A 27,650-nucleotide genomic window follows, 5' to 3' on the forward strand; every position below is an offset into this window, starting at 1 on the left:
GTAACTTTATGCTTTTATTGTGAAAAGAGACAGAACTCAAAACAAAACATGACACAAGTCAACGGCATTTCTACAATTTCATGATCACAGCTTCCATCTTTTAAGGACTGGAAGTGGAACAAGTTTACAATGTTCACGAGGAATCTGTTCAATCATTCTGAATTATTTTATACAAAGTTCATTCATTAGTTTATAACAATAAGCTGACATATTCCTGTAAGTGTGATCCTGTACAGACTCAACTGATCAGCAGTGAGAAACAGGAGGAGACTCTCCGTCCTACACACAACTCAGAGACACTGAGGAACCAGGAGACCAGAACCAGAACCTAAACCCAGGATAAAGAGGCTGAGTGAATGTGGTGTTGAAGGTGTGGAGGTGGATCAGTGAGTCAGAGGAGACTGTGTAGAAGGACAGAGTGCCAGCAGGACAGTCCACATACACTGCTACTCTACCAGAGACAGAGGAGGAGGAGATGGATGTTCTTCTCTTATTGTGACAGACAGAGTAACCACCATCATGGCACCTCAGACTCCAGGACTGATCATTACGTCCAAACCAACAGTCATCACTGTCTCCTCTCCTGCTGATTCCTCTGTAACTCACTGATATAAAAACCTCTCCTCTCCTCTCGACCTCCCAGTAACAGCGACCAGTCAGACCATCTCTACACAGCAGCTGAGGACAGTAGTCAAACCTCTCTGGATGATCAGGATATGGCTGATCCTCCTTCACCCATGTCACCTTCCTGTTGTTGTCAGAGAGTTTGAGGTTTCTGTTCACTGTGTTTGTGTCCAGTGTGAGTTCACAGGAATCTGACGGAGAGAAGGAGACACAACACAGCTGCAGTTATTAACCAATCAGCACGTAGATGATGACATCAGAGGGTTGAATGAGTGATGTCACAGTTTGATGAATGAAATTAAAAACACACTTACACTTCCTCAGACCTGGTGTCAACCATCTGACTCCAGCAGGCTCCACCCTGAAAGGAGGAGGGGGGGGGGGGCATTACATCACTCTCACACACACAACTTCCTCTGATCACATGTAGAGTTGGAATTTACTCATTTTATATTCATATTTGGGCTGTCAATCAATTGAAATATTTAATTCAGTTTAATTTCCTTTAGTGTCCAATCATAACAGAAGTTATCTCAGGACACTTTCCAGATAGAGGAGGTCTAAGTCAGGATTTTATTTCATAGTACGCACAACAACCGTCCTCCTCTAAAGCTGTTTACTGCTCCAGAAATCAGCTGTTCTTATAAAAGGGTATTTGATGTGTATGAGAGTGTGTTCCTAGCGTACTTTATCATATTATATAATGACCAGGTCATGAGAATATAACTGAAAATACAGGTTGTTGTTTTATAGGATGGAGATGTCTCTAGTTCCTGATGAACTGATCTATAGGCTGCTATATGAACGCTGTGGTATTCAACCACAGCTGCATGAAAATAAAAGCCCTACAGAGAGTAATGAATGAGATATGTTATAGAGTACAAATAACAGCGTTTGGACAATTAGACAGAGAGAGAGACAGTCTCTCTCTCTGTCTGTCTCTCTCTCTGTCTGTCTGTCTCTCTCTCTGTCTCTCTCTCTCTCTCTGTCTGTCTGTCTCTCTCTGTCTGTCTCTCTCTCTGTCTGTCTCTCTGTCTGTCTCTCTCTCTCTCTGTCTTTCTCTGTCTCTCTTTCTGTCTCTCTCTCTCTGTCTCTTTCTGTCTGCCTCTGTCTCTCTCTCTCTCTCTGTCTTTCTCTGTCTCTCTCTCTCTCTCTCTCTGTCTCTCTGTCTCTCTGTCTCTCTGTCTCTCCCCTTCTCTCTGTATCTCTATCTCTCTCTCCCTCTCTGTCTGTCTGTCTGTCTCTCTCTCTCTCTGTCTCTCTCTGTTTCTCTCTGTCTGTCTCTCTCTCTCTGTCCCTCTCTCTCTCGCTCTGTATCTCTCTCCCTCTCTGTCTCTGTCTCTCTCCATAGGAACCAGCAGTTTATCTATGGCAGTGGTGGGCCGTGTATTTTACACCTGGGCCTTCAGTTCTATCCTACAGCGATTAAATCACCTTTGAATAACCTCACCATGACACTAGGACATTACCATGTGGAATAACGTGATTTAACACAAGGCTCAACACCTAGAGACACCTAATACACTACTGCAGAGACATGAACACACGCTGACTGAAGCCATCACTTTCACGCAGTATGACAGGATGCTGCATCACATATAGTCAAAATGAATGGAAATACCAAAGAAACCAAAACAAATCCACAGCAACCGCTGTCATATTTACTCATACGGTGACCACAAAGCAATCAAAACACAATAACACAATCAGCGATCAACAGGCCTCCCCACAAATTACAGCCAAGCAGCGGGGGCTAAACACACGTGTCACCACGCACACACAAAGGCACAGCAACCACTGACACTGCTCAAATCTTTAACACCTAAAGCCAGCAGTAAGGGACTGTTCGTTATTTATTTCAGGGTCCACCGGAGGAGTTTTGAGATCTTTAGTCAAAATAGACCTGACCCTCCCTTCACCAACAATACATTTTGGATAACCCTCCAAAATAATAAGGAAAAAAAGGATGACCCTCCACAATAATTTTTTGGTGCCTTCTGTACTGGTTTGCGCTTGGCAAAGATGTACAGATAGCCATTGTTTTTTTACAGCCATGAGATACATGACTTAACCTCTGCATTCTCATCATAATATCACACTCCTCTGTTATGGTGTGGGGGCCATTTCAGTAGATTTACTCACTAAAATTGTTGTGGAAACACAATAAGCATGGAAACTAAATGCACACTCACTGCATTACTGCATTACTTCAAATACTAAGTTACTCCTCTAGTAAACTAGTATTCACATGAAATAAAACAATAAAACATTGAGACCATTCAGCAAATCACACTGGGTAATAAGACATTCAACACATGAACTGGTTGCTATGGACTCGTCACTAGGCTTCCTCAGTTATTGTATATTTTAGCATATAGGTAAAGCTGCCGAAGCTGAACATTATCCAAAATTCCATTTCTCAGACAAAGGTAAATTTGGGAGCTTGCATGCTACCACTCCTTCCTTCTCAAATGCCTTGAAAAGGCTGTCGTTTGCACAATTTCACAAATAATCACCGGGACGGTATGGCTGCAGCCTGGAGACCTCCCATCTCATACCCTCCCGACTGGTGCTGTCCCTGAGCTTCGACTTTTCAAAATAAAAGCTTGCGTTTACTCCGCTATGTTTTCGTACAGTGTTTTGGATGTTTTTGAACTAAACAGAACGGCAATCATGCTAATGAATGAAATTATTTTTTCAGCAGTAACTTAGTTACAACACGATGGCGCTAGCAAAGCAGTTTTGTGTTTATATGTGCGAGCGTAATTTATTCAGTTTGAGAAATCCCACGGTCTCTAAAGCTACAGCTGAAATTGTCTGGCTGACTAAAGAGGGAGGGAGCCATCTGCTAGCGATAGGGGCCGAGATTGAGAGAGCTACATGGAGCTACATGGAGAAATATGCACCAAACAAGCCACTTTGAAATTTTGCTGTTCTCATGAATACAAAAGTTGGGTGACCCTCACCCCTAGACTAAAAAACATTGGACCCTCCCATCAACAAAGAATAAAAAGACATGATCCTCCCCTATTTTCCTCTGGTGGTCCATGCCATGAATACTGAACGGTCCCTAATAGCTAGTAAAATCATTTCACAAAAATGCAGGAAAATCCATTAAAGAACCAAAAGCTGCTCATCATGTGAAGAAAAAGTACATCCAACTTTCTTTCATTAACTTTACTTTTAAAAATGTAAACAAACTTGCAGCGTACACAATATATGTAATACATATGAAACTGATATATATTTATTTTATAAATGAATATATAGGCCTTTAATTATAAAAATATTATTTTCTGATACTGACAATCTCAGGGACAGCAGAGAAGGCCCACCTCTGATCTACAGATCGAGTCATAACAATGAATATTCTGATTAATGACTGATGGATGGCTTGTGGGTGAAATAATGTATAAATAGTGGGAAAATATAACTGAACATAGCAGAGAGCAGAACAGACTATGTGCGCATTTACACATTGTTATCATTAGATGAGTGTCTCATAGAAATAAATGTACGCACAGTGCGTACAGGATTACGGCTGCCAGCGCCACTGCCACACTATCATTTACTGAGACCCAACAATTGCCCCAAGAGCAAGCATTTGGTGCAACAGTGGACCTTTCTCTGTACAGAAAAATCAACATTACATCACTCTCACACACACATATATTGTGTTTGCACCGCAGGGACTAGGAAAGAGCGTTTTGAGGGACATTTTGAATTTAGAGTCGGTATTCTCCCAGCACAAGAGGAACTTAGAGAAATAATTGGTCCAGACATCAGTGTACGTCTCTGATCGATCACATGAGCCATGTAGATTCATGCTTCATCCACACACTTTTCTCACAGTGTAGAAAGCACATTGCTTTGTGCTAAGCTAGGCTAAACCTGTCCTGGACCTTTCTCTATCCAGATGAAACTGATTTGATCCAGGAAAAGAGGGAAAAAAAAGATGTTTCTTGAAAACCACAGACAGTTCCTTTAACATACAGATGTCTGTCCAAACTACATCAGTTATTAACAAAAGGGAGTTATCATTGTAGTTCCTGGAGATGTTCTCCTTTAAAACTTCCTACACAAATACCTGCTTTTATATTCATAAGTGATTGTACCTGAGAGTGTCCAGTCTCCAGAGAGGATCCTTCAGTCCCGCTGACAGTAGCTTCAATCCTGAGTCTCCTGGATGATTGTAGCTCAGGTCCAGCTCTCTCAGATGGGAGGGGTTGAGACTCAGAGCTGAGACCAGAGAAGAACAGCCTTCCTCTGAGATCAGACAGCCTGACAGACTGCAAATACACAGAACAACACACAGGAACCCTCTGTCAACACGTGGAGCCATGTGTTTGTTTAATGTTTGTTGTCCAGGTAGATTTTGGTCCAGATTCAGAATACATCTTTAAAATTATCTGTGGTATTTAATTATTCAACAACAAAAGTAAACAATGAAAAGTCCTCATGGAAAGTAACTCTGAGTCTAGAAATTAATAATTATATAATTAATAACTACTGCCAAAGTTTATCGTATCAGCAGACACAATGCTACATGTTTTTCTTTTTTCTTTTCTTTTTTATTGGTTTATTTGATAGGGACCATGCATATTTATGAACACTTGTATAAAAACACCATATAAATATGCCAGAATTAGTAAAAATAAAATAAAAAAATAGTAATATAATAATATAATATAATAATATAATAATAGTAATAAAAAAATAAAGTTAATCAGATTTTAAATGGTCATTAGTTGAATAGGTTAATGAATCCTGACCTGAGAGTCTCCAGTGTGCAGTGTGGACTCTTCAGTCCATCAGAGATCAGCTTCCCTCCTGAATCCTGCAGGTCATTGTTACTCAGGTCCAGCTCTCTCAGACTAGAGGACTGGGAGCTGAAAACTGAGGACAGAGCTTCACAGCTTCTCTCTGACAGATTACAGCCACTCAGTCTGGAGAGACAACAGGAAGGAAACAAGGTATTTATTATTAACTCCTGTTGAAAGATATCAGAGTATTTAATGATGAATAAATCACACTAACAGAGCGTTGTTGGAGAGACGTTAATGAAGAAGACAGACAACATTTGTGTTTAAATGTTAAGTCTGGACTTTTGGTGATAGAGAATATAAAATCCATTTTCTAAACTAGTTGGAAACATGATAAATAATTGTGACTGACTGAGTATTAAAAAGACATCCATTATTCAAATTCACATAAGATTTAAAAAAAATTTTGGTTCTAAATCTCAGCCGTAGTTCATACTTCGTGCTTTACGACATATTATAAATAAGAACAAAAAAAAAATACTTTGGAAACATTAATAGATTTCCTAATTGTTAAATTTTAAATCCTGACATGAGAAGGGCGGTTTAAATTGAATAAAGCTTAACGTTTAGAGAAATATCATATAAGATTGTGTTTATATGTTGACCTGAGAGTCTCCAGTGTGCAGTGTGGACTCTTAAGTCCAACAGAGATCAGCTTTCCTCCTGAATCCTGCAGGTTGTTGTTACTCAGGTCCAGCTCTCTCAGACTAGAGGAATGGGAGCTGAGAACTGAGGACAGAGCTTCACAGCTTCTCTCTGACAGATTACAGCCACTCAGTCTGGAGAGACAACAGGAAACAAGACATTTATATTTAACTCCTGTTGAAAGATATCAGAGTATTTATTGATGAATTAATCCCACTAACAGAGCTTTGTTAGAGGCTTTGACCACTGGCAGCAGCCTCAGAAGAGCCTCCTCTGAAGCAGAGTATTTCTTCAGGTCAAACACGTCCAGATCTTCTTCTGATGACAGTAAGATGAAGACCAGAGCTGACCACTGAGCAGAAGACAGTTTATCTGTGGAGAGACTTCCTGAACTCAGGGACTGTTGGATCTCCTCTACTAGAGAGCGATCATTCAGTTCATTCAGACAGTGGAACAGATTGATGCTTCTCTCTGCAGACAGATTCTCACTGATCTTCTTCTTGAAGTAATCAACTGTTTCCTGATAAGTCTCTGAGCTACTTCCTGTCTGTGTCAGCAGACCTCGTAGGAGATTCTGATTGGTCTGCAGAGAAAGACCCAGGAGGAAGCGGAGGAACAAGTCCAGGTGCCCATTTGGGCTCTGTAAGGCCTTGTCCACAGCACACTGGTAGAAACATGTTGATGTTGTTTGTTTTTCTGACAGCAGATTGACTCCAGAGTTGGTGAAGGTCAGATGGACATGAAGAGCAGCCAGAAACTCCTGAACACTCAGATGGACGAAGCTGAACACCTTGTCCTGGTACAGTCCTCTCTCCTCTTTAAAGATCTGCGTGAACACTCCTGAGTACACTGAGGCTGCTGTGATATCGATGCCACACTCTGTCAGGTCTGATTCATAGAAGATCAGGTTGCCTTTCTGCAGCTGCTCAAAAGCCAGTTTTCCCAGAGACTCGATCATCTTCCTGCTCTCTGGACTCCAGTGTGGATCTGTCTCAGCCCCTCCATCATACTTGATGTTCTTTACTTTGGTCTGAACCACCAGGAAGTGGATGTACATCTCAGTCAGGGTCTTGGGCAGCTGTCCTCCCTCTCTGGTTTTCAACACATCCTCCAGAACTGTAGCAGTCATCCAGCAGAAGACTGGGATGTGGCACATGATGTGGAGGCTTCGTGATGTCTTGATGTAGGAGTTGATTCTGCTGGCCTGCTCCTCATCTCTGAATCTCTTCCTGAAGTACTCCTCCTTCTGAGGGTCGGTGAACCCTCTGACCTCTGTCACCATGTCAACACACCCAGGAGGGATCTGATTGGCTGCTGCAGGTCGTGTGGTTATCCAGAGGCGAGCAGAGGGAAGCAGATTCCCCCTGATAAGGTTTGTCAGCAGCACATCCACTGAGGTGGACTCTGTAACATCAGTCAGGATCTCAGTGTTGAGGAAGTCCAGAGGAAGTCGACACTCATCCAGACCGTCAAAGATGAACACGACCGGGAACTCTTCAAACCTGCAGATTCCTGCTTCTTTGGTTTCACTAAAGAAGTAATCAACAAGTTCCACCAAGCTGTACTTTCTCTCTTTCAGTACATTCAGCTCTCTGAAGGTGAATGGAAATGCGAACTGGATGTCCTGGTTGGCTTTGTCTTCAGCCCAGTCCAGTGTGAACTTCTGTGTTAAGACAGTTTTCCCGATGCCAGCCACTCCCTTTGTCATCACTGTTCTGATTGGTTCATCTCTTCCAGGTGGGGTTTTAAAGATGTGTTCGTGTCTGATTGTTGTTTCTGGTCTGTCTGGTGTCCTGGACGCTGTTTCAATCTGTCTGACCTCATGTTCATCATTGACCTCTGAAGTCCCTCCCTTTATGATGTAGATCTCTGTGAACATCTGATTCAGAAGGGTTGGGTTTCCTGCTTTAGCAATCCCCTCAAACACACACTGGAACTTCTGGTTTAGGTTAGATTTGAGTTTACGCTTAGAAACTCCAGAAGAACTTCCTGAATGAATACAGAACAAAGAAGATCAGTAAGGGATTTATAAAGAAAACAGGAACATATTTTGGCCCTTCTCTGGAGACATTAGTAAACGTCCCATTAGTCCAGCAAGTTAAATCTTTAGAGTAATCCTCTTACTGCTCTGCAGATGGTCAGCCAGCTCGTCCTGCTTCATTCTCCTCAGGAAGTGCAGTGTGATCTTCAGAAATGCCTCTCTGCTCCTCCTCTGCTCTTCATCATCACCCTCCCTCTGACTCTCTGAGCATTCTGTGTAATCTGGACTCAGAACCTTCTGGATCTTCTTCAGCTCGTTCTTCACAAAAGTGACGATGTTCCCCTCCAGCAGCTGGAACAGAAGATTATAAGAATGACAAAATCAAACTGAAATCATGGAAGCAAACATCAGATCCATGTTGGACAGACTGGCAATCCACTGGTCTGAAAAGTGGAGCATGGAGATGATTGTGAACAGAATCGATGTAAAAGTGGTTGTTGTACATGTACAGACCATAAAGATGGAGTCCAGGTGTGTTTGATGCTGCTGGGCAGACTGACCACTGGGAACCTCTGAGCTCTCCTGGTCCACTCTGTGGTGGAATCAGGAAGAATTAGCTCACATCATGTCTGTCCACACAGAGACAAATGCAAGGTAAAGGTCCCACTGTGAATCAATAGAAAGAACTAAGAAGTAAACAAGGGCTACAACATGGTTGGCCTAAAGGACTCCTGAAGTAGCAGACTAGTATCATGAGGCCAGGAGGTCTGCAGCTTCTGTGGTCATGGAAGCAAACATTTGTAGGTAGAAGAAGTTTGGGGAGTCAACGGTGAAAAACCTTCTGTTGTCCTCAAAACAATTTTGGCAAACCATCAGCTGACTCAGGAGGGGGAAGCAGAGCTTAGATGGCCTGTTTGACCTGGACTGAGGATGCTGTTAAATGGTGGTTCCATTTTTTACCCAGATCCAACATTTGGGAAGAATTTTGCATTTTGACCAATTTGGGTCAGGAGACTTGGGGTCTGATCATGAACCCACTCACTGAAACTTGGCCTTAAGTGTCCAGACTGAAATGGCTGATGTCTTCTCATGGCAAATAGTGTCCTGACCCAAGTGACATAAACACTTACCAAGGGTCGCTGGTTCTCCAGGGGGGATGTGCACATGAAGTTACCTTGGAAGGGGCACTCTGAGGTGCACACATCCCAACCATCCCCCTGGTTTTCTCAGTTGGAGAAGAACATTTGGGAAGAATTTTGCCATTCATGATTTAGCCTACACTATGGCTATGGGAGATTTAAAATGCTTGTTAATGGGGCTAAAACACCAGATAATATTGGACCAAACCAGGTCCAATATTAAATTGAGATCTACAGTTGAAGACTGGTCTTACTGGACAGCTTTCAGATGTGAGATTATAAATATATGTGAAGAAGAAAGATGCTGAAAATAAATTTAAAATTTTTTCTGGATATGTAACGTATAAATATGAAAAATGAATCAGTAATATTATAATATTATTAACAGCTTACCTATTTTCAGCATAGGGTTGTTGACCTTTAAAGTCAAGGAGGGGATCATTTGACCGGTCACTCTTGAAGGACACACAGCTAGGTTCAGGTTCAGGTTCAGGTTCAGGTCCAGGTTCAGCAGAGTCTGGTCTTTGATGGGTCCTGTTACACAGAGAGTAAGACCAACAGGGATGGAAATTCTCTTTTTAGTATTCAGACACAAAAACTGCTGGAGATACAAGCAGCAACTAAAACAAGATTAACACAAAGAAGTTCAATAAACTATACAAAAAACTGGGTTAAAAAGCTAAAACACCAGATAATCTATTGGACCAAACCAGATCCAATATTTACCTAAAGTCAAGAGTTGAAGACTGGTTTAACTGTATGAAGAACTAAAAATGACAGAAGGAAAAATAAATAAATAAATAAAAGTAGAAATAAATAAATAAATGCAGAAATATAGTGAAAATAAATACATTTTGGTAATATAAATGGCTATTTCTGTATTTTTACCTGTATTTATTTATTTATGCATTTCTATATGTATTTATTTATGTATTTATACATTTATTTATATATTTATGTATTTATTTATTTATTTATATATTTATATATTTATTTATTTCTACATTTATTTATTTCTGTATTTCCACATTTCCACATTTATTTTTCCCTGCGCCTGTATGCTAATTGAGTGGGGGGTGCCAACATCAGTCTGAAGCAGGATTGGTTAGAGTGATGTGATCGAATCTACTACTATTGCCTTGATTTCACTGGTACAAGGAAGCCTACTCGGTAATGCTGCTTGAGTAAATAGAAGCTGTTTTCAGTTTTATGTAGCCTGGATGGAGACTTTTGTTCAAGCAATTGCTAATGATTTAAGATCATTAGCGCAGGATTGTGAGAACAATGCGTCCAATGACTATCTCCAGTTTCATTTGTGCAGAGTAATGGAGGACTTAGTTCAGATCAGTGCTGATATGGATGTCGAAGTTGAGGTAGCAATGCTAGAGAGTCTTCAAGAAATCCTCCGCCAACTTCACAGAGTAACATTAGTTACCACCAGCTGGCCCTGCAGCCTTGCCTGGATGATGGCAGGTGATAAGAGCTCGTGCCAAAACGCGAGGCGCGCAGGGCGCATTAGCAGCCCGCAAAACGCTTACTGTCTATAGAAAACAAGTGAAAAAAATGCCTCTTTCGCTGCAAAAGCCTCCCTCTGTCTATTCACTACTTTATACTGAACTCTATGACCTCATCTTGGTCTATTCCGTTCATAATATCTAGCCTATTGAATGTCCGTCCTGGATGATATCCCTCCTATGTTGCTCTTCCTAACATGTTTGTCCATCAGGGATGTAAGGATAGAAGATGTTCTATTGCTGTACAAATTGTAAAGGTCTTTGAGGCACAGATATTGGAATATACAAATCAAACTAACTTTACTTGATGTAAGTCTCTCTTAGACCACGTTTGCAATGAGGCTTAAAAGACTAAGTGCTTTTGCAGATAACTGACAGCTAAGCAAATGATACTGATCTGAACTGAATTACGGATCACTGTTATGCATGTAGCCTAATGTGGTCATATTTGTGTCATGTACACTGTATGTTTTTGATGATCAGAGTCCACAATCTATTAACTCCACTGAATGATAACGATCTGGATGAAACTGTGATCCAAATTCTGCAGCATCATCCCAACTGTGGTTACAAAATGATGTTGGGGCACCTCAGTGCACAAGGCATCCGCATACAGAGTAAGTGACTGTATTACCATTCACTGGCTCTGGGGGTAGTTTACTTACAGTTTGGGTTTTGCGCTACTTGCTCAGGTGGAAAATAAGTTCTTTTATTTACTGTCAGGCTGGATTTTGGGCTACTTGTTAATGTACTGTGAGATTGGGAAAGGGTCAACTTGTTTTTTGAGTACACCTAATTCTCTGTCCTTTTTTGCATATTATAGGACGTGTTCAGGAATCCATGCGGCGTGTGGATTCTCAGGGAGTTTTGATGCGCACCTTTCAGCTAAACCCACGAAGGCGCAGGAGGTACTCTGTACCAGTGCCAAACAGTTTGTGGCACATCGACAGAAATCACAAGTTAATAAGGTATCAGAAAAACATTAATAATATCAACTACTATTACAAAATTTCATAGCAATCTCCGTACAGTGAATTATCCTAGTCTTGAAAACTCGATAGGCCTACTTTTTATGTATACTGAGATTTTGATTTGTCCATGGTGGATGGATTAAAGGACTACTTTAAATCAAAATACTCCACAGAACCATACATTAAATAAATCCACTTGTTTAGTTGTGAGTGTATATTACAACATAAATTATGAACTAGATGTTGTGACCTGGAATTAAAGAGCAGAAGTTGGGACCCAGAACATTATTCATCATTCAGGAACCATGTTTTTTGTGTCTATTAAAGATAGGCTATTATAAATATATTAAAAGCTTGATTAAGTTAGACTTCTAACACTTGCCTTAGCTTACACACAGAGGTGCATGATACAGGTGGTGTAATTGCTCTTAATATGTCCATATATGTTTCAGATGGCGAATTGTTGTGCATGGTGGTATTGACGGCTTTAGTCATCTCATTGTGTACCTGAGTGCTGCCACCAACAATCGTGCAGCAACAGTCCTGAGAAGCTTTCTGGAAGCCGTTGATGTCTATGGTGTGCCATCTCGTGTGAGGTCGGATAAAGGAGGGGAAAATGTTGAAGTTGCACGCTACATGGTGGCAAACAGAGGACTTGACAGGAATTCGCACATTGCTGGCAGGAGTGTCCATAATCAAAGGTAACATTGTACTTTTTATAAAAGATGGCAACACAAACTGCTTCACTTTTAAGGCCGAAGTTTTAACCTGCAAATTACTGTTATTTGCCTTACATCACATGAAGTAAATGATCACTTTAAAAGTGATAGTAAACTGGGGCTGTATCAGGTTGGCATACCAGATACCACATTTTATATGGATAGGCTTGTGTTCTGAGCTCAAACATCCTCCAGCTTGCAACAGATCACTTACCTACAAATACATAAATTGGAATCACTTTTAATTACTTTGGATGTCTAAACAGCTAGTATGTAAAGGAGAAACAATTGGTGACTAATTATTATGATTTACCCAATAATGTGCACATTGAAGGAGTTAACAGTCATACAGAACACAAAATAAACACTTAAATTCCTAAATTTCTGGGCTTCATTTCCCAAAAGTATCTTAAAGGCATAGCCTACTATGCAGTCATTAAAAAAACAAAGACAATATATAGACTCACACAAACACAATGCCTCTCAATCATCACTTGTAACTCACAAATGTAGGATGAACCAAAAAACAAAATCCTCTTTTTGCATAACAGCCTATATCTCTTCTGGTGGTACATTTTCAAGTTGCAAAGTTGAAAGTTCTATGCCACACAATTACATACAGAAAGTCTAATACAGAAATCTGCACCAAATTACATAATGAAATAAGTTTTCCTTTTTCCCATAAGAATAGAGAGGCTCTGGAGAGATGTTTACACCAGAGTGCTTGATCTCTTCTACAGCATCTTTAACAACCTTGAGAGAGAAGGGCTTCTAAATCCTGACAGCAAAGTTCATGTGTTTGCTCTACATTGGTGCTTTCTGCCTCACGTTCAGAAGCACCTTGAGGTTTTCCAGCGTGGCTGGAACTGCCACCGACTGAGCACTGAGGGAAATCAGTCCCCACTTCAGCTGTGGTCTCGCCATGAACATGAGGCACAGCAGGACCTCATGCAGGTTTGAATTTATTATTTTTCTATGTCCTACATAGTATGTCTACATTCTAACCACCTCATCTGATATTGTACAACTACAGTGTTTCAATTGTTAATCCAGGTACAGACCATTCAAAAGTCCTGTACTGCACACCTCCATCAGTAGAATATTGTAAGTTAGATTGATATCCAGGAACTAAATGGAGAATTTAATTTTTTTTCTTGCTATAATGTTGGGATTAAACAAGGAGCAGTAATTTGTGGTAAATAAACATTATAGCTCTCTCATCCACAAACTAATTTGATAATTACCACAATGACTTAATCACTGTTTCTGCATTAAAAGGTTGTCATGGAGTATGGAGTTCACTGGACTGGACCAAATGGTTATCGTCAGCCTGATGTTGTGGTCCCTGAAGTTCAGATACAGCGCTCGCTGACAGAGCAGGAAATACAAAGACTACCAAAACCTGATGGCCCTCTGTCCAATGTGTTGGATGTCTACATACAAACTGTGAGCCAGTTATCAGAAATGCTCCTGTAAATTCCGGATTCAAAAGCTGTAAGGTTTAACCTAAATAAGAAGCAAGTAGTAGTTAATGCTGTACTTTATAACAGCTGTGATACTAATGGTGATTTCCTGTAAGATTCCAATTTTCTTGTTAAAATCACAATGAAAGACAATTCTGAGAGAAATCATTGTCTTTATTTGACAGCAGTCTTCATATAAAATACTTACTGCATTGTACAACATACTCATGAACAAATTCGTCCTGTACACAATTCAAGCCTGTTGGACATCCTTGGACATAACTGTCCCATTGTGGTTAATATTTGTTGTTTTGAAGCATTTAGCTTAAATGGAAAGAAAGAAAGACAGACATTATGTAAATCACAATGATCAAGTACTGGTTGTTTCAGAAAAACATATGGAGAAAAAAAGGGAACTCCAATTTGTCTCCTTTTTAACAATGTACGCAGATCTTTTGACTGAACAACTTAAAGCAGGAAAAGCACAGCTGTAAATAATAATGCTAAGAATAGCTGCATTTAAGTGTCCCAACATGCAATGTCATTGAGACAGCATTAACATTACCAGAATGCTGGAACTCTCTTTAATAAACTTAATGCAGCATTCTTTAATGTATTACATTAATTATACCAATTGACTAGTGTTATTGAACCAAACACAGAAATGCTTTACATAAAGTACTTTACTGCCTCAACACATGACAAGCTTGCAGCCTTTACTTGCACAGTTTTACACACAGAACTAGGTGCTACATGCAAATGCTTTTTATTCTTTAACTCTGAACTCATTCACTGTTCAGTATAGTTTTACTGTACTCATTTTTAAAAAAATCAAAGGCAACAATATAACAAAATGATGTTATGGTGCACACATTATATATGATAAATGTCCTTAGACCATTCCAAAACCAGTATCAACACTCAAAATAGCAGCATGGACTTCTCTTTCAAAGACACTATATTCTTTGTAATGTCCTGGGAGTTTAAGCAGGTGGAAGCAGGTGGAAGACTTTGGGAAGCTGCTGTCCACCACTTCAACATCCAACTGTTTGGGAAGCACATTCCAGCCCACCCAGAACTGCACAAATTTTCCAAGTATGTTTGGAGAGGCTACCACAGGAGAGAAGAAAGGGCATTTTTCTGTTATTGTTGATAATGGCTGTCTATCTAATGCAAAAACCAAAAGGTTCACTATTATCATTTTATTATCAAATATGTGCTTTGGTTTGTTACTGTAAGACCCACACTGAAATATTCAAATAGAGGAAGCACATTCTTGTGTCAGCTTTAGTTATTTCTCTGTCCCATTACAGAGCTCCAGTTAAATAACCTGTGAGGGACTATTACATTAAGTACACTTTAACTTACCGTTCTCAACAAATGTGCGAAGGAATCCTGTGATTCTACATGTATCTTCCAAAGAGACATCACTGTCTTCCTCTTCGTCCTGTGTGGGCCAGTTGATCTTGTCCAAGACCATCTGCCAAAATATTTTTTAGCAATCAGTTAACGCCTGCTTTTCCTAAACAGCCAAGACAAAATTATTACAATAAACTGCCATATAGATATAGAGAGTCCATATAAGTTGTGTGATTACAGTATGGTCAGGATGTAGTGAGTTTGCAATCCAATGACAAGTGTAGCTGAAGGGAAAAGTAATGGCTGTTTACAGTTTCTACAACAGGTTTCAATACAGTTACACTTTGATTAACAAAATAGTTACAGAATTGTTTCAGCCAAGCAACTAATTATTGGAGCTCTTCTCTCAAGTTAATTGTGGTTATGTACTGAAACGACCATGGGTTAAGAGTGTTTTTGACTTGACATTTACCTGTGGTGTGCACTGTGCATCAGACATTCTTGGAAAGAGAATTGGAATTGTGTCTTTCCTCTCTGTTACCAAAGGCCAGATCAATGTCTCTTTTAAACCACGTCGTAATTGTTTTACTTGTCTGGAGGTTCTTCCAAGGACCTGCAAAATATTTGTTAAAAAGCCAGCAGCCTTCTTCAACAACTCATAGCTCTTGTAACAATGTCTAATATATAATGTATCTCAAAGGAACAAAAGCCAAAATCCAGTCCATCAAAACACCATTTCTGATTTAAAAAAAAAAAAAAATTTATTTAACCTTTATTTAACCAGAAATCCCATTGAGATTCAGAATCTCTTTTTCAAAGGAGTCCTGGCCAAGACAGCAGTACAAAAGTTCCATATTTAAAATATACAGCAAAAACAGACAACATAAAACAGAAAAAAAGGTTGGCAAATTAACATCATCTCCACATAATCACCAGCAGCACTCAGTAGCAGCACATGTGCATATAGTACTCAAGTAATCCTTTATCCTAATTTTAAACTGTATCAATGTTGGTAGGTAATCTAATTTAAGATGTTTCTGCAGTTTATACCAGGATGATGGAGCAAAAAATTTAAAGGCACTTTCACCGAAAACAGTTTGCGTTCGGGGAATGTCATACATGATCGTCAGACACCGCCCACCAAGAGTCTGGGTCTGCCGAGGTTTCTTCCTAAAAGGGAGTTTTTCCTCGCCACTGTCGCAATAGCCACTGCTAATGCTTGCTCTTGGGGGAACTATTGGAATTGTTGGGGCTTTGTAAATTATAGAGTGTGGTCTAGACCTACTCTATCTGTAAAGTGTCTCGAGATAACTCTTGTTATGATTTGATACTATAAATAAAAATGAATTGAAATTGAATTGATTTGCCCATATGATCGAAGATTACATTTCCCGGTAGTGACTTTAGGAGTCAGTAGAGAACATAAATAAGGAGGCAGTTTACACAGTATGGCCTTAAAGAGAAAAATATACCAATGCTCCAACCTGCGATTATGCAAAGAAGGCCAACCAACACTCTCATACAAGCTACAGTGATGAGTACGAAAACTGGAATTAGTTACAAATCTTAGTGCTGCATGGTATACTGAGTCCAGCATTTTCAGAGAAGATCGATTTGCATGCATGTATAAAATATCACCATAATCCAGCATTGACAGAAATGTTGCTTGTATAAGTGTTTTTCTCGCACTAAAAGAGAAACAGCCTTTGTTTCTATAATAGAAAACCAACTTCACTCTAAGTTTTTTTGTTAGACATTCTATATGCTGCTTAAAGGACAAACTTTCTTCTAAGAAGAAGCCAAGATATTTGTAGACTGATACTCGTTCAATTACTCTCTCATCTAGAGTAACAATCTGACAAGCATTGTCTGTGTTCTTTGATTTAGAGAAGCACATCATTTTAGTTTTGTCAGAGTTTAATACAAGTCTCAATTTATGAAGATTCTTCTGATCAGTCAGTGGGATGTATATGATCTGTTAAGTATAGAATACTCACAGCATGGAGTAGCAGTTTGTCAAGCAGCCACCTCCTGTTCTCTGATGTGACTCGAGGCAAATCCCAGGACATTGCCAGGTCATTGATGGTGTGCTTTTCTTCAGATAACAGTTCCGCTGTGCCATCAAGCTAATAATGAAAGTTGGAATTAATACTTGATTTCTTAAGACGACTTAGTTTTCATACTTGAAATATGTTTTTTACTTTATACACATTACCAAAACATAGCAAAGTTCAAATAAATCTCCTCAGAAATTAAAATGACTTGATAGAATTCCACTTTTTAGCTCTGCAAGGTCCTGTGAGTTCCATGCTGTCACTTTGCTTTCAACACTTAACAGATGTTACACAGACCTCTTGTGATTTTATTAGTCACAAAGGCCACAAACACATAGCAACAAGCGAGTCCAGGCATATTCAGTGTCCTCTGGAAACACGTATATTGTCATTTTCGATATTTGCAGAGCATTTCTGAAATGTGTTGTCTTGCAGGGTGTTTTTTGAAATACTGCCCATGTGTTGTCATGTTGATAAGAGGTTTTCCTAATTTTATTTCTGTTATATTTGCACGATTCCTTAAGTTGCAGTGCATTGAGCTCTCAGGACCTCCTTGTAAAAAATATGGTGTCACAATGGGACTTTTTCTGTTAAAATAAAGGTTAAATAAAAACAGGGCCACCATAGATAGTATTTTAGCTATCTCACATATTATCATTAAAATGTTTTGGAAAAAAAGTAATCATACCAACTTAATTGTCTCACAGATATCAAGGTCAGCACAGTCCTTAATATCTACCGTGGCTTCTTCTGGGGATCCATTAAAGAGCACATGTAGGATTGCCAGGCTCAGTCCACCGAGACATGGCCCATCATGTAAGAATGAATGACCAATCATTCGGCCAGCAACAACAAAAAAGTCGCTCTCCAGAAGGAAGTGGGAAGTGGAGGGAATCAAATGATCTTTTTCACCCTCAAACAGAAGAGTTCCCCCTGGCCCTTACAATGAAAAAGAAAAGTCACACCACATAGAAGGTAATGTAAAGAATAAGGATATTATGCTATGTACTGCATTGGTACTAGCCACTGGATACTAAAGGTAACATTATCTTGCAGTCTATTAAGGTAGCAATAAGTTAAAAATGGCTATATTCACATGTACCTCTTCGGTATCAGGCAGGGCTGATAAACAAGCACCATCAGATTTACAGTGAAGGAATGCATCATAAAAAGTGTGAAATAAATGGATCAAATAAAAATACAAATGTTTGCTTACCAAAACTGACATCAAAACCATGCTGAAGTTTGGACATGATTGTTGCAAAGAAATGGCGAGTCACGCCATCACCAATTGCTGGATCTCCTGAGCAGACAAAACACACAGCGTATATGTCAGTAAACAAAAAATTAAAATGTAGTTTGCTTTAATGCAGAAATCGCTGTCAACTAAAGATATAAACACCTCTACCTGTCCATAACTTAAAGAACATTCCCAATAACTGTTCTACACATGCTTGTGACTGCTTTCACTGAGCTTGCACATTGCACGTGTTTGTCTAGCTTTGTTATCTTCCTTGTGATTTAACTGCAAACACAAAATTGCTATAAAAGAACATGTATGCTTTGCTATCCTGCCCTGTATAAATATAGGTTTAATAAACAAAAAAAATGAATCTTTTAGCTTGTTTACCCCCAACACACACACACACACCCCACACACACACACACACACACTTACCCTTCAGTGTGCATGTCAAAGTGGAAGCCCACTCAACATGAGCCTTCTTATAAAAATAAAGGATTGCTCTTTCCCTATCCTCTGCACTGTCTCCAAGATCCATGGCAAGACTTAGAGGTTTTCCAGTTGCATGCAGATTCAAAATGTTGTCTTTGAACATCTTTGCTGCCTTTGCAGGATCTGGCTCAATTTCCCAATCTAACATGGTGAAAAAACAAACACAAAAACATCAGTTATATATGCACACAATATATATAATTTTCTCTCTCTTGATAGATGGAGTATTTAATCCATATATGTTGAGAACAACAAATTACTAAAATAAATCATGCAATGTGTAATTTTAAGTTAACAGACCAGCAAAGCCTCCTTCCTCAAAGGAGAGTAGATCATTGGTCTGAGGAGTAGGCACATGTCCCTGACATGGTACTGAGGCTGGCATATTTCCCTGATGTGGCCCTGAATTGCTGGCCCTTGCTGTCTGACTCTCCTGTGGTCTTGTCAATGTGCTCACAGATCTACCTTCACTTTGGGGGAGTGGGGGGGTCGTTTTCTGTGGCTGCCTCCATTTGTACCTCAACACTGCTCTGCAACAGTCTTGTATAAATAGAGGGGGTTTTGGTTAGTGTATTTTTTATATTGCAAGACAAATTTAAATATAGACTGCAATGTGCTATTACAAGTTGAAAAGGAAGGTCATATTAAAATAAAACATCGAAAAGGACAGTTGTGTAGGATTTAGTGGCATCTATCAGTGTAACCCCCTTGCTTTACCCTCACTCTCTCCTTCCTAACAAGAAGGAAAAGCTATGGTGGCCGTGAAAAATGCACAGAAAAATAAAATACCATATATATATATATATAATATTCTGTTTGTCTATTCTGGGCTACTGTAGAAACATGTATGTTCAACATGACAGACTCCATGAGTGAGGACCAATGGAGTCTGTAGAAACATTTTACATTTACATTTTATTTATTTAGCAACTTACAGCTGCTATGTCTGAGGTCACACACCTCTGGAGCAATTAGGGGTTAAGTGTTTTGCTCAGGGACACAATGGTGGATGGGTCACAGTAGGGGATTGAACCCAGGTCTCTCACACCAAAGGCATAGTCTTATCCATTGCGCCACCGCCACATAATTGTCTGTCAGTGTTTTAACATCCATTTAGACCACAGCCACACTACTGCGTTTTCTTTTCGAAACAAAGGGTCATTCTAAGGTAACATATTTTCAGGTGATCACACACAGATGAAAACATAGTTATGATGATTTTATTCTATTTCTGCCATGTTCTGTAAATAAAGCCTTTTAATTGTTACACACTGGACCTTTAAATTGAACAATACTCAGGACATGCAGACCTCCACATTTTGGCTTTTGGCATTTTGGAATACAAAGAGGAACTTATGGGCTCATATTTAAAACATCACATAGATGCTGTTTGTCATAACATTTGCCCTCTTCTTTTGTTATACATTTTGCACTACAAGGTTGATTCAACATCCACACACAAACACACACGATGCTCTTCAACTGTTGGCTGATGGTGGACCTCGTGCCCCTTGTCTGATGTCTGGCTACACATGCAATATGCATAAACTGATACGTACCTCATGCTTTCATCACTATGAGCCTTAGTACTTGAAAAAGAGAATTCTTCTCCACAAGTCACACATTTCTGGACTGGCCCAACCAGCTCACTGCTGCATTCTGGTCCACATATCTGTAGGAGAGATCATTTTAAAATTCCACAAAAAATAATAATAATGTGTCATTCATAGTCTGCATTTTTAAGAAGAGAACAGTAGTAGAAACTTACAGGATCCAGATTCAGATTCCTCTGAAGTGGTCGGATAAAAATTGTTACATGACCAATCTGAGTTTGTGGTTCCTTTAGATATCGGACATGGTAGCCATCATTGCGACAGGGGATGAGGACCAGTTCACGACTCCGAGTTGTTCCAGATATTTTTAGCAGTTCAAATCCACCCCCCTGTCTGAGCTTAGGATATGCCGCTAATAGGAATTCTCTGAACTCCTCTGGATTTGTCTGAATACCTGAAAAGAGAAGACATACTATAACTAACAACTGAAATTTCTCACATAAAAAGTAATTCATGTTTTCAAGGTGACTTATTTTGGAATCATAAATTCATATACATTATACAGACATCCACTTAAACAGAGTCTACATTGTAGTCAAGATGTCTTATTTACCTTGAAATGTAAGACGTTTTTCCCCTAACCCTGCAGCAGCGAGCCTCTGTTTAACACATCGATTGGAGACTAACTCCACGTTTTTATCATCAAGACAACAGAATAAATGGGTGTATGAGTGAAGTTGTACGGGTACAGCAGGGGGTCGCCGCATTGTCAACCTTCTCCCTCCACGTGCATATGGGCCAAACAGTCTTGAAACCTCAGCTGTGATTCAAAAGAGACCAGGCATTTATAAAAGAATGGTAGGAAATAATAATAACTAGGGATGGGGATCGTTCATTTTTATTGATAATGATACCCTTAATGAGACTGCTTAACGATCAGAGTCTTTATCAATCCCACTATCGATACTTTACTATTATTTGGTGACAGTTATTTGGTAAGACCAGACCCAAAGGGCATGAGGTAGGCCTGCACGCTATGAGGACAATATTCAATGTGCGATAACATTGTTATATATTGAGATGACATATGACTTGCAATAAATAAACATATATTGAAGTGTGCATATTAGCTGCCTGGTTGTCTTTAAATTAATTATAGGATTAGACTTTAATGTTTTAAATACAGCTAAATGTTGTTTCTAGAGCAGCACATTAATGTTTACAACAGCAAAGTCACTTAATATCTTACATCACAATACTGAGTGACATTTAGAAATCAGTCTGTATCAGTCCCTCCTCTTCCTCCTCCTCTCTGCTGTTATTCACTGGCTGCAGGTAATGTTACCAGGTAGAAGAAAGCGGCTGGTTTGTCTCAGCCAGCAGCTGAGTTTTTAAGACTACAGACCAGTCTATGCTCCAGACAGACAGCTTTCTATTTAGACTGTTTTTAACGTTTGGCTAATTGGCAAGCTAGCGTTAGCTGTGCTTGTAAATAACATACAGGATGAGAGACTGAGGACAGAGATAATTAACCCTTTCTACATGTTTACCTTACACACAGGTGTACTGATAAAGTATTGTCTTTTTACTCGCGAAGGTTTTATTGCACATAAGGAGCGTAGCTGTCAGCAAATTGAGTAGTTTGGAGCTAACTTAACTTCCCCGTCTCCACAGCGATGAAGCGGCGTCTGTGTCTCTGCAGGGCGCTGTGTGCGCGACAGAATGGAGGCGGAAGCTTGCAGCCTGATAATAAACAGTCCCGGGCCCGTTTAATACCGCGTTTCGGTGCCATCATTAGAAACATTGATAGCAGTATCCGATAAGCTCTTACCTTATTGATTTTAGAGAAAGTTTGGGTCCTTTCAGAACCGGATCTCGATCCCCATCCCTAATAAAAAATTTACTGAGTAACAAAAGAAAGATGGTCTACAGATCATTAGTTGACAGTGTCTGGTTTAATTTTTCTAACATTATATTCAATGCACAAATTCTTCAGTGTGGGTGCATTAAAGTCTGAAATTAAGCAAAATGTTCTTGCAGAAACCTACCGTCCACTGGGTGTCTGGGTGTAACGTTAACATTAGGCCTATGTGGCGGCTGAGGTGATGAATTTGCCGCCATTACACCACCCGATTCTGCACAAAAAGATATGCAATGTTAACTTAGTGAACGCCACATGGTTGGTAAATTTAATTAAAGTTAATACATTTGCCGATATTATAAGTTAGGTAGTTAACGTCATTCAAATGCGTCTGTTAACGTTTGCTATATGGTTGCACTGGGTGTTGGGGTCGATCTGAAGGAAGTTAGAGTAGAAACTCACTGCTTTCGAGCTGGTCAGCCACATCGCTCAACAGGTCCGCCAGCGGCCTCCCACTTGAAGCCATTTCGTCTCTCCAGCTGGAGACCCCACATGCATAAAATGCTGGAGACACACGGGACCCGCTGATGGATGTCACCATAGATTAAGAAGATGTCAATCGGTAGATCCGACTGCGCAGTGCATGATGGACCCGTCCAAAGCAAAGCATCAGGCTCACAACAAACTGTAAAACTAGGCAATGCTGATCAAATATGAATCAAGATTCTGTTGCTGGATTGTTTATTTCTCGCCTTAAATCTTTTCAGAAATATATTTCAGTATACTGTTTACCTCTAAAATGGGAAAGTTTCTGACCCGACCGCCATGTTGAAAACGGACGATCCACAGTTAAGCACTGCCCGACTCATTACCATAGATTGTATTACACACTAGCCGCAGCATTCATAGGTAGCCTGCGTCTAGAGATGGATCGTGATCGATGATCGTTTGCTTCTGTCTGGTTAGCGATGCGGCCCCCAGCTAACCAATCCTGCTTCAGACTGATGTTGACACCCCCCACTCAATTAGCATACAGGTGCAGGGAAAAATAAATGTGGAAATGTGGAAATACAGAAATAAATAAACGTAGAAATGTGGAAATACAGAAATAAATAAATGTAGAAATTTGGAAATACAGAAATAAATAAATAAATAAATAAATAAATATATAAATAAATGTATAAATACATAAATAAATACATATAGAAATGCATAAATAAATACATGTAAAAATACAGAAATAGCCATTTATATTACCAAAATGTATTTATTTTCACTATATTTCTGCATTTATTTATTTATTTCTACTTTTATTTATTTATTTATTTTTCCTTCTGTCATTTTTAGTCCTTCATATAACTGGACAACTTTCAGATGTGAGAATATAAATGGATGTGCAACTTACAAAATATTTGCACATTGCAAAAAAGAGCAATCAGGATATTAAATCACACCGTGTATTATGAGCACTAATCATCTGTTTTATTAATTCACATTTGCTGAAATTTATGGACGTTGTTACATTCAAAACTGCACAATTTATGTTTAAAATTAAAGAAAATAATTTACCGTGTAACATACGTGCAATGTTTAATGAAAGAGACGGGGGATATCATCTAAGAGGACATTGTATGTTCAAACAACCTCTTGTATGAACTGCTGTTAAAAGCATGTGTGTTTCAGTTTGTGGGGTGACCTTATGGGATGGACTGAACAATGACATCAAACAGCCTTAATATCATTCAGTTCAAAAATAGATTAAAGAAATCATTACTTGACCAATACAGAAAAGAATAGACCAAAAATAGGAACGGAATTATAATGTAAAGGTATTGTTGTATATTGTTGTATTATTGTAAATTATTGTAAGACCTGAACAATTACATGCTGTATTTGCATATCTTCTTACTTTGTAATAATATGATTTTGTGAAGTAGGGGCAGGACCAAATAAGGTATTTGCTTCCGCCTGCTAATTCTCAAACTAATCCTTTTATATTTTTTATTGTTTTTGTTTTTTTGTTAAATTCTGATTGTGTTTTATTTTGTGGTTTTATATTTTTTGTTTTGTCTTGCAACATTGTTGATTGTTCAAGATAAATAAATTAAATTAAATGAAATAAATGGATGTGAAGAAGAAAGATGCTGAAAGTAAACTCCAAAAACTTCTCTGGATACATAAAAGTTAAAACTTGAATCAGTAATATTATAATATTAACAGCTTACCTCTTTTCAGCAGAGGGTTGCTCTCCTTTAAAGTTAATATAGTGTCGCTGTGACCGGTCGCTCTTAAAGGACACACAGCTGGGTCCAGGTCCAGGTTCAGGTCCAGGTTCAGGTCCAGGTTCAGGTCCAGGTTCAGGTCCAGGTTCAGATCCAGGTTCAGGTTCAGGTCCAGGTTCAGGAGACTCTGGTCTCTGCTGGGTCCTGATAGAAAAACACATTCATTGAGGGTCACATGTTCAGGTAAAGTCTCCTTGCATAAAATATAATATTAATATGAATATGTCTGTAGGCCTAATTATTAATAATTAAATGCCAATAATGCTTTACTTTCTGTCCAAAACTCAATAAAAATATCTTTTGAAATCAGAATTTAAAAAATGAAAACATAATATTTCAAAATGTTGTCTAAACACAAATATATTTTGAGAGACAGGAAATTATTTTGCAAAAATTGTTTCATTTTCAGTCATCAACTACAATAATTCATTTCCACAAAAAAACACTTTATTTGAAGAAGTGTGCATGAGACTGACATGACCCAAAACAACCCAGACGGGACGTAGTTCCATCCGATGAGACTCGTTCCAGTTTGCTGGATGTTCACAACTCACCTCAGTCTTCTTCTTAACATTTCAATTTCACTCTCCATTGCTATTCTCTCCTTCTGCCATTCAAGTCTCTCCATCAATCCTCTCTCCTCCATTTCAAGTAGCCTCTCCTCCATTTCTATTCACCACTCGAGGTCAGGTCGCCTTCTTTTTTAAAGTAGCGGTGACTCTTCATGGACACACAGCTGGGTTCAGGTTCAGGTCCAGGTTCAGCAGGGTCTGGTCTCTGATGGGTCCTGTTAGAAAGAGAGGAAGACCACTTTTTAAAAGGTCCCCTGGCATGAAAATGTCACTTTATGAGGTTTTTTAACATTAATATGAGTTCCCCCAGCCTACCTATGGTCCCCCAGTGGCTAGAAATGGTGATAGGTGTAAACCGAGCCCTGAGTATCATGCTCTGCCTTTGAGAAAATGAAAGCTCAGATGGGCCCATCTGGAATTTTGCTCCTTATGAGGTCATAAGGAGCAAAATTACCTCCCCTTTCTCTGCTTTACCCGGCCAGAGAATTTGGCCCACCCATGAGAGAGAGAGAGACATCATGGCTTTCAAACGAGCAAAGTGGCAGTTGGTCAAGGCCACACCCCCACCCTCCACCTTGCCCCCCCCCCCCTTCTCCTCCTCAATAGCATTTAAAGCTACAGACACAGAAATGGCACATCCTAAGGAAAGCTCATTGTGGGACTGGCTCTAGTGGCTGCAATTCTGCACCAAGGCTGAATTTCGGGAAAGATACTTCAGATACAGTATTAGGGGACCACTAAGGTCTATATAAAAGATACTTCAGATAAAGTATTAGGGGAACACTAAGGTCTATATGAAAGCATCCAAAGAGCACCATGTCATGGGACCTTTAATCTCCAGAAACAGAAGCTGCTGGAGAAACTAGAAGCTACCAAGCAGACAATAAAGTCTGAAGTCTCTTGACTGAATGATTTCTGCTCTCTGCTCATCCTGCTCTGTCATTCATTATCTTTCTGGGAGAACAGGAACATTGTAAAGACTCCAGGACTAATGTCATCTTTCTGTCCTCTAATGGAGACAAGACTCCATTATGACAATCAATCTCACCTTTCTGTCCTGTGCATCCTCCTCCACACATCACTACAACAGTAACAGAGGCATCTAGGTCACTACATTTTATTCTGAAAGGTTCCAGAGGAAACAGTAGAGTCCTGTTGTGTCTGACTTTACGCTGGTGGAGATGACGGTGTGTTTTCTGACAGCAGGAGAAAGGCTCAGACCCCACCCTTCTTCAAACTCATCCTTCATTTAGATCTCAACTACACAGCTGTAAAGTTTTCTGACTGCAGCCTCACGGTTGTGACAGACAGACGTAGAAACACCTGGCAAAGTATGTAAAACCTCCTCTGTAGTAGTTCATGCTACAAGAGGTAGATTTATCTTCAACACAAGAGTCCTGAACACTTTCTCAGGAAATAAGAAGTGAAGTAGAAACATTATATTTAACATTACAGAACCAGAAACTAACCCTGAAGAGACCAAAGACTAATGTGTTGTTAAAGTACCAAACAGCAACTTACAGTTTCTTCACACAGTCCAAAATGTCGACGTAGAACAACTCAGGTGAGTTGTTTCATGATGAGTCACAGCTCCACCTGTCAGGAAGCAGACTTTCACAATAAGAGCTTTGTTTCTTCTCTCTGTCTGACTGTGGTTGTTGTTGTCAGTGTGTGTTTGTTCTAGAGCCCGACCGATAAAGGATTTTTTAAGGCCAATATCGAAATTTGGTGATTTAAAAATCCGATTTGTTGGCCGATATATATATATTTTTTAAATTCAGACAGGCGTAACAAAACATAAAGACATTTCCGTAACATTAGTTATTTGTAGTTATTTCTGAGTCCTCACTAAAATAATATGATAATGCAGCCGATATATCGGTCGGGCTCTAGTTTGTTCTTCCTTTGTCCCATGAATGCAACACAAGGAACTTTCCACTCTTCTATAGTGCTTTTCACTGACTGTCCACGGGAAGTAAAAACGTCATTTTCTGCAAATAAATGATGGTCTCACCCCCACACACACACACACACTCACACACACACACACACACACACACACACACACACACACACACACACACACACACACACACACAGAAACAAAGTGCTTCTCCTCTGAAGTGTTTATCAGAAGAACTAAAGGATCTATAAGACAGTAACAACATGGCGGCAGATCTTTGTAAAGACGCCAGTTTGACTGAATCACAAGTCCAGTTGAGTTGGTTTCTCTGCAGCTTTCTGCTCTTAAACTAAACTAACCACAGCTGGAGTTCACCAGTCAAACGTTACAGACATTAGAGTTAAATTACCTTCAGCTGGAGCTTCACACGGAGAGAAATAACTGCGACACAA

General features: G+C 39.5%; 2 protein-coding genes across 3 annotated transcripts; both read right to left on the reverse strand.

Annotated features, from left to right (window-relative positions):
• On the reverse strand, positions 1-27,650 carry LOC116061842 (protein NLRC3-like). Its single transcript, XM_035995092.1, has 11 exons — positions 27,608-27,650; positions 26,817-26,891; positions 25,278-25,510; positions 9,606-9,746; positions 8,587-8,665; positions 8,217-8,424; positions 6,314-8,081; positions 6,053-6,226; positions 5,397-5,570; positions 939-985; positions 1-815 (listed from the first exon to the last, which is right to left on the reverse strand). The coding sequence occupies exons 3-11, from the start codon at positions 25,388-25,390 to the stop codon at positions 280-282; spliced, it is 3,240 nt and encodes a 1,079-aa protein (XP_035850985.1). The 5' UTR covers positions 25,391-25,510; positions 26,817-26,891; positions 27,608-27,650; the 3' UTR covers positions 1-279.
• LOC116061499 lies at positions 14,070-21,395 on the reverse strand. Of its 2 annotated transcripts, XM_031315732.2 has the most exons (11): positions 21,194-21,395; positions 20,796-21,034; positions 20,587-20,699; positions 19,328-19,567; positions 18,971-19,168; positions 18,509-18,595; positions 17,981-18,231; positions 17,236-17,364; positions 15,711-15,851; positions 15,248-15,359; positions 14,070-14,989 (listed from the first exon to the last, which is right to left on the reverse strand). In XM_031315732.2, exons 4-11 carry the CDS (start codon positions 19,410-19,412, stop codon positions 14,772-14,774), a joined length of 1,221 nt encoding a protein of 406 aa, XP_031171592.1. In that variant the 5' UTR covers positions 19,413-19,567; positions 20,587-20,699; positions 20,796-21,034; positions 21,194-21,395; the 3' UTR covers positions 14,070-14,771. The 2 variants fall into 2 exon arrangements, with proteins under 2 accessions (XP_031171592.1, XP_031171600.1); XM_031315740.2 differs by lacking the exon at positions 19,328-19,567.

This window comes from Sander lucioperca, chromosome 19 (assembly GCF_008315115.2).
Source record: "Sander lucioperca isolate FBNREF2018 chromosome 19, SLUC_FBN_1.2, whole genome shotgun sequence".
Taxonomy (NCBI): Eukaryota; Metazoa; Chordata; class Actinopteri; order Perciformes; family Percidae; genus Sander; species Sander lucioperca.

Bases quoted from the DNA above. Each gene is read 5' to 3' on its own strand.
- LOC116061499 (XM_031315732.2), bottom strand. From the start codon at position 19,412: ATGCCAGCCTCAGTACCATGTCAGGGACATGTGCCTACTCCTCAGACC. The intron at 18,596-18,970 runs GTAAGTGTGTGT...TTGTCTGCTCAG, and splicing joins TTTGACATGCACACTGAAGG to GAGATCCAGCAATTGGTGAT. The intron at 18,232-18,508 runs GTAAGCAAACAT...TTTCATTGTAAG, and splicing joins TGGTTTTGATGTCAGTTTTG to GGCCAGGGGGAACTCTTCTG.
- LOC116061842 (XM_035995092.1), bottom strand. From the start codon at position 25,390: ATGGAGGAGAGGCTACTTGAAATGGAGGAGAGAGGATTGATGGAGAGA. The intron at 8,425-8,586 runs GTCTGTACATGT...CTTCTGTTCCAG, and splicing joins ACCTGGACTCCATCTTTATG to CTGCTGGAGGGGAACATCGT. The intron at 8,082-8,216 runs GTAAGAGGATTA...GTATTCATTCAG, and splicing joins GGCTGACCATCTGCAGAGCA to GAAGTTCTTCTGGAGTTTCT.